Raw genomic sequence first — 12,732 nt, forward strand, 5'->3', positions numbered from 1 at the left:
CACCGGCCTTCACCAGGCACCTGACAAACCGTCGTGCGAAGGAGAAAACCACAGGCCTTCACCAGGTAACTGACCAACTGGCGTGTCCAGAGTAAACCACGGACCTTCACCAAGGACCTAACAAACTGGCATGCCCAGAGTAAACCATCGGCCTTCACAAGGTACCTGCCAAAGCGACGTGCACAGAGTAAACCATCGGCCTTCACCAGGTACCTGCCAAACTGACGTGCCCAGAGTAAATCATCGGCCTTCATCAGGTATCTAACAAACCGACAGGCCCAGAGGAAACCATTGGCCTTCACCAGGTACCTGACAAACCGTTGTGCGAAGGAGAAAACCACTGACCTTCACCAGTCACCTGAAAAATCTCTTGAAACGGCGAGAGTTGCATTGAAAAACGCGTCCTCGATGGCTTTAATCATCTGAGCCACCGAGGCCACCCTGTAGGAAATACATTAATGTACACCAATATTCCTGGTTGAGCGGTATATAGGTTTGTTAAAACAAGCAGCCTTTCTTCAAATATGTTACGTGTTCAAATCCAGCTCTGGCGGGATCGGCTGAGGCATTTTTGCCAAATGATTGGAGATCTTCCCTGAGCCCAGTTCAGATGTATCTAATCATAAACCGTAACGTGGCAACAAAAGTAAATATTATTAAGAAAATATGTGAATATATGATTATAGGTATCTACAGGCACTGCTTTCAGGGCAAACATAAACTGAACAAGTTTCCCGTGATCTTAAAACATTCTCAATTCGTATAACCTCATTATGCTCGAAAAATATAAAAATCACAACGTTGCAAGTAACACAAATGGAACTGACGCATCCATTCGTATAACATCCTAACTTTGAAAGCCGTGATTTTCGAATCATGTGACTGTTGCTCGGGTGGATTCTCAAAATTAAGATATTTGTGTATAATTTGACATTTTGAGGACAGCAAACTCGAAAAGCAAATAGAGGAATGTTTTTCTGAAAGCCTAGCTGGGAAGAATGAAATACATCTCAGATTTAAATATTCCCGTCCATACAGTGAAAGCCTGAACTGGTCATTTAAACAAGAGGGTATATATACGTTGATTTTTTCCTCATTCATGTTTTCTTCAGTAATCAACATTATTGAAGGAAAGTAACGTTATATGAAAGGACAAAAACAATTATGAAACAAAAATAACATTATGAAACAATAACATTTATGCTTGGAGTCAATGAAACAGTGATTGGGAGAATCAACTAGAGAGTAAGATTTTTGTTAACCAAATGTTAGGTTTTCGCACCGGATGGGGACAAACTCACAACGGCAGGGATCCTACATTACGCATCCTGAATATGTTTACATCTGACATTCGTAAACTACACATCATTTATTTACTGTATGAATTGCTTGTCGGAATTGAAAAATCTTCAAAACCATCCTAGAATGATATATGCTAAACTCAAGATGTTTTATCAAGGGCCTACAGAGTACAGATATCTGTGTTAAAAACAATTCAGCAGAGATCCGATACCGAAAATCTTTCAAAGCTGATACAACTTAGTCACACCAAAAATGCACAGATATTAAAACTTCCAAGCTGTCCAATAAGTACAGCTATCGAACAGAATTTAAATTTTAATCTGATGTACAGATCTGATATTTTTTCAAAAGTGTTAATGAACCATAGTCTCACTTATTTCCTGTCATTAGGAGTTGGCTAACTATACAACCAAAGAGATCCAATGCCTCGGTGAGATGGAATAAATGTTAGTTGATTTCAATCAATAACTGATCAATAATGTAACACTAAACAATGTGACGGCAATATCGATTACTTGTCTCAATTAAACAATGCCCAATCGGCTTTAGTGAACTGGGTTTGGGTCAGATGTAAAGAGAGGGAAGGGGTGCTTGATTTGGGGATTGGAGGCTGAGTGGACAAACAACAACGTCTGTCACCGGGGATCTCTGGGATTCGGCGACAATCAAGAATTTGGTCGAGGCGCCAATGGTGGAGAGCGAAGAATTGGGTAATGGCGGCGGGCATCACGTTCGGGCTAATTGCTGGTTGTGTAGATTGATTAACAGGCATTCCCGGGGAGATCAGACGGGCAGGTGAGCAAACATTACGGCCGAGTCAATCGTGGAGCCCACCCGAGTTTCTCAATAAGTCATCATCTCGACTTGATACACTCCTCTAAGAGCACTCAGCGCTTCTGGGCACCATCGGACAATCGGTTGATGAACAGAAGGTTAAATTTACCAGGCTTCATAGGCATGAAACATTAATGGAAGGTATTACAAGAAACTCTCACTCTAACTGCTTAGCTTGAAAGACCACTTCTCTTAGGTCAATTCACGCCTATAGACACTCCATGGAATGACTTCCTCTAACACAACTGCCCGTTCGCTTTGGTATAGAGATCATGGATATCCTTCTGTGTTGTAACACTCGATATTCGCTATACACCATTGATTATAACCAATCCCCAAAGGACACGGCTAGCAAAACAAGTTATGAAACTAATACCAATAGCTAGCTGGAGAAGGGTGCTAATTCCTCCTTCGAATTGAACTGATTTTATAATCGCATAAACATATTACACAAAAGCATATTGATTACAGAATAACATAGAAACTACCCTTGTAAAGTCGATCTGCGGCTTTCAACAATCTATACGCTCACGCATTTATAGGCCTATATGTACTCTCCCAAAGTCGCCTTTAATGGACACATTTAGAGCTACATCATGTAACCTGGTGTCGTCGCTGAATGAACTTCTGTTATTCGTTTTATGATTGATATTCTTACATTCTCGCCGTGGCTTAATATGACAGCGTATTTAACAAATTTTCCCTATACTTTCAACTAAGCAGGTTTCTTTTTTTTTTGGCAAATACTGTATTCGCATGGTGACAACTGTTTCCTATAACTGCAGCAGCGCTAATCTAGTTTCCATACAAATATCAGCATGTAGATTTCATAAGGTTTTTTTTATAGTTCTTATACAGTTTGACACATGCACTTCAACGTGTTATTCCTCAATTTTTTTTTCGGCAATGTTATGTATACTAGCGGTTTCAGTTCTTAAAGATAACAATCGGAACTGTAATACGTTGTTTTAGGGGACATTTTATCTGGTAACAGATTTTCTACTGTTCTACTTCATGGCATATATTTGTTTAATCTCCACCAAGGATAAGAAGATAGTTGCCATGTGAAGCACCTATATGGCTAACCTTCTTACACCTGCCATTGTGTTGAAATAGTCGAGTGATATCCAGGGCAAAACACATTAATGTGTCCATATCTCTACAAGAACTGAGCGATACGCACGCTTGCTTCTTGACGTTTTTAGGCATATTTGTATAAAGTGTACACAGAGAAGAGGTTGTTAGAATCCACGTCAGGTGTGATGCTTCCGGTCGAAACACGCATAACAATTTAGCTCCCTCTTGTAATAAAGGGCGTATATACACATGGACATGTGTTGGTTTGTACATTGTAATTATATTGGTTGTTTTGCTAATACCAGGAAATATAGCCAAATTTCATGTCATACATCTACACTTTGTAATGCGGGATAACAGTCTGGAGGCTATGCTATTCACAGGGAAAGGATTTGGTTGTGAAAAAACACCAATCTATTTCCATTACCTTCACAAATAGAAAACTGCATGATGGTACTCGATGGTGTTTGTGACGTTTCGTCTATAACGCAGTGTTCAGGTCTACGAAGAATTTAAGTTTACTTCAACTGAAATCTCCACTATAAAAGTGGAAATGACAGGACATAAGGACGTTTTTATAAGGTACAAATATTAGACTTGGCCAGGTATCGCTGATATAAATCTGAAAAGTTTAAATAGAAATTTTTAGTTCAACTAATTTCTGCATGTCTTTATTGTTCTAGCTATATAAGCCTATGCGTTGACATTAGTAATACCGGTACTTGAAGGGCTCTATATAGGGGAGTCGGGGGAGGGTGTGTGTGTGCTGGTTTCCTCTTGAGTCGTACGTTGGAAGATCTTCCAGCAACCTGCGGATGGTCGTGGGTTTCTCACCACAATGTTGATCACCGTACATCATCCTATCGTAGTATAAGTGAAATTTTCTTGAAAACATCGTTCAAATAAGTAAATCCAATTCACTACACCATATAAGTATAAATGTATGTAGAAGGAAGAAGTTAAAAACCTAAAGCTTCAGTTTTCTTTTCAATTGTTCTCCTCATTGTTTGTCGCAGATGACAGCAAGTAAATAATATAACCTACACATAAAACGTGACCAGACCAAAAAATGAATTTTAAGTCCTACATAATCTTTCCGGTTATGTTTCATCAGTTGTCTTGAAAATTGCTTGTATGATCTCCAAACTTCGGCAAGACAAACGAATGTTACATCTGACATGATATGTATTTACTCGATTGGTGTTTTAAGCCGCACACAAGAATATTTCACTTATACGACGGCAGCCAGGAAAGCAGGCAGAGCCGGGGGGCACCCACGACGATCCGCAGATTGCTGGAAGACCTTCCCACGTAGGGCAGGAGAGGAAGCCAGCATGGGCTGGACTTGAAATCATAGCGACCGCATTGGCGAGAGGTTCCTGGGTCAATGCGCCGCGCTGGCGTGCTATGTACCTCGGCCACGGAGACCCTCTGACATATGTTACAAATGCAGTAGGGTCAGACGACATGCAGTGAAGTGGCCTTCCTACTTGGCCTCTCATCCTGCACGATGTTGATTAATTTAACATTTGATCGGTGTTTAACACCCTATACTAAAAATGTTTACTTACCACGGAGGTCAGGTTTATCTGGGTGAGGAAACTATAGTGCTCAGAATAAACCACCAACCTTTGGCATGTTTCTGACGAGCTACATGTAACGGATACAGATTGATATACATACCATATTGGTGACAAATGGTCTTTAACAATTATTTGACACTGCAAACAGCTACAAGGGCTTCGTTGATCGCTTATTGTCACCGATCACTGACGAGCAGTGTACCGGTGTGAGAGTCAGGAATCTTTAAACTTCCTGTAGGCCTACATGGGCAAGATTAACCCCAACCCTCGTTTGCCGTAGTGATTCTTTACTATGATTGATATACCAGTTGGGTACTATATTCAACATGTGTAAGTTGCTCCCCTTCAAAATATCAAACAGATGATATTCAGATTGTAATTCTCATATTAATGTTGTATGATGCCGAATCATATTAGAACTATATAGGCTATAACATGGGCAACCTTCGAAACATCGATGCTTTGTAAAAAAAACAAAGACTAAAAAAGCTAGTTCAGACGAATACGCCACAAAAATCCGTTTTGACACCAAGATTTTTGCACACTATTAGGTCTTTCACGGAAAAATAGCCTATAGACTACATAGGCCTACACATCAATACGTTAACAAACAATAACTCATATCCATCCCCCTCCATAGGCCAACATGCCTAAATTCACTCTTTACACTATTAATAAACCGGGTAGTTACGGTAATTCTCTCTCCGGCTTTTGTGGCTACCTTTTCCTGTGAGCGTATCATGGATGTCGCCTGGACACTGTTGGAAAGTTTAACGACACGATTTTTAATTGGAATATCCAACGACTTCGGCTTGAGAAATAATGTACAACTGATGCAGACGATACCTGCGTATACGTCACACTCACTGACTGTCACCGTGACATCACAGGGGGTACCGGTTCCAACCGGACGGCATGTCGCGTGCTAATATTGACGTATTCAGAGCCACGTACGGCAACTCACAATGCATCTCAGGAGCGCAATTGGTAATCGATTAGACTATCGAACTTAAAATCTACGAGAAATACAAGAACCTTTGAGAAAAAGTCATAACGAGGAAATTAAGGTGATTTTACGGCCGATTGGCGAGTGAGTCGCGCAAATATAGCCGTATATATAATTCCTCGTGAATGTCAAACGGATCATTTAACATTCTCGATCGACTACACATAGAACTATTTAATTCTGCGCTTCCCAGTCTTCCAAACCAAATAGCAAATAATGCAATGGCTTTTTGGAAATGGTAGAGGTGGCTTGTTACAAAGAGAGTTAACGAGTATGGCTGAGTTTCGCAATGGTTAATTGAAGTCTCCAAAGAGGGGGAATTAATAACGAAATAACTTAATGAAGGATTTATAACATGATATTCACAGCGAATGAATGCAGACAGGTCCATTGTAGAGCGTCCATAAATCTACAATGCTCCCATCAGAAAAATCTACTATATTTGCTTAGCCGCAGATTGAAAATAAAATTGGCAGACAAAATATATGGCTTGGTGGGACATTTTCAGCAAAAGTCAGTGTCGGTATTTATCCACTCCCAAGAGGAGTAGGCCTACCCTATATAGGTTTCTATACAACAGCGTTTTTGTTTTTCCTCATTTACACCTATCACATAAAGTCTTTTGTCTCTTTATGAAATACAGGTAGTCGTAAGTATAAATGTAGACCCTTTAGCATAAAGAGGTATCTTTTTACCACCACGGTGTCGGCTATTTATGTAGGCCTATGTCATTGCTTCATCGAAAGTCCACCTCGGGCACACACGATGGATTACACATTTCTTCCACTCGGACTTTCTCCTCAGCCCGGAATGGGTAGACCCTTCTGAGTTTTTAGCTCAAATTAAATCACCTCCATTAAAATCGCCTTATAGTACAGTTGGGGTTTAAATTTGAAAGGAGTTTGTCTTCTCACTTCCAAATAGGCCTACTCGGGATGATAGGATTCTGCAATTTCTGCAGTCATTGAGCTACGGTAGCACTCTGACCATTTGGCCACACAGGTCCCATATATATCCACCTTCGCTTGATTTAAAGGAAACCACAGATATTGTAAATTATCCTTACTGGAACAGCTATATACAGAAGTGGTCTGCACGTGTACATATTTCGCCTCGTAACATTTGTTAGGTCCTATATGCTATGTGACGACAATAATCGTCAACGAAAAGAAAAAAAATATGCCAGGATAAAATGACCTTATCTTGCCAGGTACAAAATAAGCCTCCTGAGAAAGTACCATTTGACAAAAACAAACGATTCCACTGCTAAGACAGACAGTGGGATGATAAAAAAGGAACTACTTTGCACACCAGATAATTTTGTTATTTTTAGCACTTCTAAGCTAAATCCTGAACATTAAAAAATAATGTATACAAATACAAAGTAGAAAAAAGATCTTATGCCTGTTCAGCTATTGCGCATTTGTAACCTGCAAACTATGTCTTCTAGTCGTGAGATCCACACAAATATTTGTGTAACGGATAGAGCTATCAAGATTTAAAAAAAAAAAAATGAAACGTTTTAGTATTATATTAACCCAGCTCGGCTTGGGATTGAATCTATTCTGCCACACCTCGTATGGAGTGTTGAACTCTGTACTTCTGTACTGGTTTACAAACATTCTGGATTTATTTCAATAACGTCATGAAAATTTCAGAATAAGCCTCTGAATCGATGTTTGTGATAAGTGGGAATGAAGTTACAGGCCTTCATGGTTAGACGAATACATCATATGTATACTGGAAGATTGAAAAATGGTAAATCCAGGGGCGATAACCACCTCATCCCACATTACTACCAAGAATTCCCTCCCTTGTTTCAGTGCTCCACAGAAAATTATTATCTTTGCTCGGGTCTGTATTTCTCTACAATCTGTACAGTGGAGACGCTTTTCATTAAACAAAACTATGTCAACAGTCCCTTTACTTTAAAGTAAAAAAAATAAAAATAAAAAATAAAAGACGAGTGGAGCCAATTATGCTCTGAGGTACAAGTGAACTTGCTTTCCTTCAAATATTTGCTCACTGTACCATATTCATCAAGATATAATATTTAAGAAGTAAAATATTTTTTATTGTCCCGGTACCTTTTCTGTTTTGGGTAAAGTTTGCTTCCTGTTTTGGTTTATTCCACACATATCTAAAAGGTGAAATTACTGTAACAGGAAGAACAGTAAGACACCCCACTTTCAGAAAACTGCGTGACACTGTGCAAATCAGTCTTGCCTGAAGCAATGATACAAAGAGAGACAAATGCTCAGCTTTAAATTTAAACTAGGCTCTATTCACTGAATTTTTGACGCATCATACATTACAGCTGTTATAGTGACCCTAGGAACTTCATGTTTGACAGGTAGTCCAACTTGATAACTCCTGGCACAAAGTAGACGCTAGATGAATAAAAGCTAGGAGTGAGCTGGCGTGTGCTTTATATATTTATTAGATTGCTCTTATATTTATTCGATTGCTCTTCTGTAATGTAGAAGATTTCACTTCTATAATAGCTATATGGGTGGAAGAAACCTGGGCTAACAAGTGGCCTTTCCCACATAGACAGACTTATACATGTCAATTATTATTAGCAAAGATAATGCTCAAAGGATCAAGAACATTTCACTTACACAACGACGGCCAGCATTATGGTGAGAGGAAACCAGGAAGAGCCTGCGAGAAACCCACTGTCTTTTCCACTTGGTCAGTGACAGCCAGCTCTGATTTAAATTTATCTTGTGCAACAAAACAACAAAAAACACAGAATATATTGAGATAAAAACATACCGGTATTGCCTTTATTGCAGCCCTATAATGAGCTGTACAGCATTTTACTGTACATTTACAGATATCCAGAAATGTAACTGAGATGTTATTACCTGTACTTCTAGTTACGATAGCATAAAAAAATGGAAATTTTGAAAGATTTTTGAGTCGAAATTTCTCGAATTGGAATGTGGTCGAGTTTTCAGCACAACAGCGTGATGTTCCTTTAGAGGCTACAGTTTACACCTTCCCCTCCCATGTAAACTATCAGCACATATACATTCATGTAATTTACTAAACAAAGCATCAGCGGTAAATTTATACATAATATTCTACAATATCAATGTACTAAGGAATGACTAAGTGCCATATTATAGGAATGTATATATTCTAATACAACACTATAACATACTATAAAATATCTCTTCAAACACATCAAATTAACAACTCACAACTTGTGTTAAAATGATCTTCAATTTCTCTACAAGTCTACAAAACAATTTTATCACAAAATATCACCTCAGATTACTTTCTCTGAATCCCGGGGAGTACTGAGGTTCATATGTAAGGGGTAGAACCTAAACTATATTTCTGTTTGTAAAATTCTTCCATTCAGCAGAGCGTATGATTATGTGTGGAAAAGTTTCTATGAATAAAATGCAACTTAATGCAACAAACAGCACTGATGACTTTTGGAGTCATAAAACATTCAAAATTGTACAAAAAAAAATTTCATCAAGTTGTGAGAAAAATGAAAGGATGACTAACAATTAAATTATATAGCGTATCATACAAACAGAACTAGTACATGTAACTTTGTTGTAAATATTTGTTCACAATCAAAATTTTGTGTTCGAGCCAGAGGCAACATTTCACTTTAGTCAAATTAATAATGTTTATTTAATATTTATTTGACTGGTGTTTCACGTGCCATACTAAAGAATTTTTCCATTATGCTACAGCGGTAAGTTTTATGGGTGGGTGAAACTGGAATGACCAAAATAAATCATGGCCTATTGCCAAGTAGTGTACTTAACAAAATATACTGGATTTTGATTTGATATGATTGCTGTTCTACCCCATACTCAAGAATATTTCACTTATACGATGTCAAGCAGGATTAAGGTGGGGGGCAAAACTGGACAGAGCCCGGGAAAAACCCAAGGTTGAAGACATGCCTTTCCCCGTATGGCCAAAGAAGAGGTGAGCATGAGCTGGACCCACAGCTACCGCACTGGTTAGAGGTTCCTGGGGTCATTGCGCCGCGCTGGCGTGCAACCCACCTTGGCCACGGAGGCCCCAAAATATACTGGAAACAACAGCTGAACCAGTGCCAGTCTCCATCCCCATTGGTCAAAGGTAAATCGGCTGTCTGGATATTTAAATTGCAGTTTATTAATTTTGTCTCCATTTTGATCAAGATAACATATTAACAGATGTACAACATAAATAGAGATGTTTTGCAGTGTGTCACAGATCACTGTGGCAATGTTACTAAAAATTCACAAAGTGACACAGAGGGAAACAGTTTGCAGTCTGCACGTCACAATCAGCAAGTGCTGTCAATTTCACCAGAATGCATTGTGATGTGATCATATATACATAAAAATGTCAGTTTGGCTATTACTGTGACAATGTGCACCTATCAATGTGAAGTGGGTGTACCTAGGCAGGGAATCATGTAAACAGAGTGGGCATATTTCTCTCTGTTTATATATCTTTGATATTAACTATAAACTAGCACAAATCATCTGTACAGATCATTCAGCCTGCATGATAGGGTTAGATGAACATGTACAGGGTATTACACCCCATATCAATTCAGTTACACCAGCTCAAAATATTTCCATGAAGCACACAAAAAGAAGAATTTAGGTTCAAAAACACTTCCCATTGGTAGCAAATCCTTGAAAATTTTGTCCAAACATAAAAACTCAGTGAAGGTCAGCACCATTTTCAAATCTCAGCAATGATAACTGATCGACCTCCGTCATCCGTGTACGTCTGTTTCATCAGATGATAGGAAGGTCGCTTCATGGCCTGAAGGGGAACAAACTCTACAGTCTTCGTACGGCCATCACTTCGCTTCAGGCTACTTGGACTGGGGTACTCACTACCACATGTTGTCTCACTGCTGTTTGGTAAATCCCAAGTTACTCCCCTTCTGTGCTCTCGAGTTACCTCCCTTTGCCGCTCCAAAGTAGTCTCGCTTGGGTAGTCCCTGGATGCCTCCCCATCAATAAAAGAGGTGTGTAAAATCTTTGAGCAGTGTCTTTGCGCTGATGGACTGTGCTGCAGTCGCTCTATGTCGTGGGGTATTGGGGGAGGGGGAGGTAACACTCCTTGTAACGTCACAGACTGTTTCACTTTTCGCTTTTTGTAATAATAAAATGTCAAACTGGCTATGAGTGTTAAAACAAAAAGAGGCGCTAGTACAGAAATACAGATGATGGCAATGTCTCTTCCACCTAGAAAATAAAATAAATGAGTTATGAGGTCATCACACTTAACTCTTCTATGAAAGCATGTAGCTGGAATTAATTCCTGGCTATCATTTGTATTTGATTCACGCATGTAAGGTGAAGGCAGAAATTTGAATTCAACACCTTTATGTCTATTTTTTTCAGTCAGACAATGACATGAATATAGTGAAGAATATTATTCATATGTTTAAAGAAATCAACTCTTGTTTCTTAAAACAAAATCTCTTCAGCCCTTGAAAAAATATTTGATTCTCAAAAATCTTTTATTATTCTATTTAAATTTATTTATTTATTTAATTCATTGGTGTAATATTCTACAATTTTCCACAGTACTATGTAGTCCAGTTCATAGGTTGAGGAAACCAGAGTGCCCTGACTAAAACAGTGTCCTTCATCAGGTAGACTACCTCTTGACAGTTAACAGAGTCTGCAACCTCACTGATCAGGGGAGATAAGCCATGGCCAGAGATAAGCTTTGACTGAATGAGTGAAACTATAAATCTCACAATTTCAGCAGCAAACAAAAATACATAGAACAGTATGAAAAGCGCACCAAGTAAAGAAACCTTTTGAGATGAACTTCCCAGTTAGGATTTTGGCAGCTTCAGCAAGCCTACCTTTAAAATAAAACAATATTATTTTTGTTTTGGCTTATCAGAGACAGAACCCATGCTTTAAGAGCACATGTATGGCCCTTGTTAACTTTTCTTTCCAAACACTATGAACGATTATGGCAATACCTACACATGTTTTCATCACTATGATCAGAAGGCCCACAGTTGGGGATGCTATTACAACGGAGGTCGTCATGGATACAGAACCTTAGGTGAGGGTTACAGACACCCCGATCAGCATCTGCACAGTAATCACGCTGACCACACAAGTGACCTTGACAATGACCTACAATCAGAGAACCGTAGTATACTTCATTTGTTCATTCATATCATTGGGGTGCAATTTTTTTTACACTAAAAATGAACATATTTCACTTATGAGTTTAATGGGTGAAGAAAACAAGTGCCAACAAGGCCAGGGAATCATGTGACCACCTAAATGATCACCTAATGTCTATGAACACTGAATATAGACAGTATATATACACTGTATTATATATATATATATATATATATATATATATATATTATATATATATATATATATATATATATATACAAATATATAAATCTTTGAATGTTCACAAACTAGCCCATCCAAGAGTTCAGCAGAGTTGATATGGACCATGTGTCAGAGGTTATTCTAATATTAAAGTGACAATGCTAATTATGTTAAATGATTATCACAAAATTATTCAGTATACATGTCCATTACAGGTAAATCAACCAAGTATATTCATCCTTAAACACTGATCTTATTTTGCCTCTGTCTGTGTATCCATCAGTGTCGTTGTCCGTCACATTTTTTGAAAAACAGTTCATTGCACTGAAATGAAGCTTGTACATGGCTTCGCCATAAAAAGTTACTATTCAAGTTCAAGGTTCAGGCCATTTTGTTCCTTTTCAAAAAGTTCTGTTATTTCTCACTTTGGTTGGAGATTTTGACGAAGTTACATGTACATGTATTATCACAATTAAAACTGTTACGGGATAGGTTTTACAAAAGCAAATACTTTTAGAATGCTTTAACTTTAATTCGATCAGCAACCACACATGCGTATAGGTACATGTAGCAA

At 38.4% G+C, this 12,732-nt stretch overlaps 1 protein-coding gene across 1 annotated transcript in view; it reads right to left on the bottom strand.

Moving 5' to 3' along the window:
* Positions 1 to 8,584: 8,584 nt before the first annotated feature.
* Positions 8,585 to 12,732, bottom strand: part of LOC135463222 (neuropilin-1-like) — a 52,080-nt gene continuing 47,932 nt past the window's right edge. The window contains exons 8-9 of the mRNA XM_064740531.1: positions 11,787 to 11,942; positions 8,585 to 11,027 (exon numbers count right to left, since the gene is read on the bottom strand). Coding sequence (XP_064596601.1) covers positions 10,516 to 11,027; positions 11,787 to 11,942 — 668 coding nt within the window. The 3' untranslated portion in view covers positions 8,585 to 10,515. The remainder of the gene's footprint in view (positions 11,028 to 11,786; positions 11,943 to 12,732) is intronic.

This window comes from Liolophura sinensis, chromosome 1 (assembly GCF_032854445.1).
Source record: "Liolophura sinensis isolate JHLJ2023 chromosome 1, CUHK_Ljap_v2, whole genome shotgun sequence".
Classification (NCBI taxonomy): domain Eukaryota; kingdom Metazoa; phylum Mollusca; class Polyplacophora; order Chitonida; family Chitonidae; genus Liolophura; species Liolophura sinensis.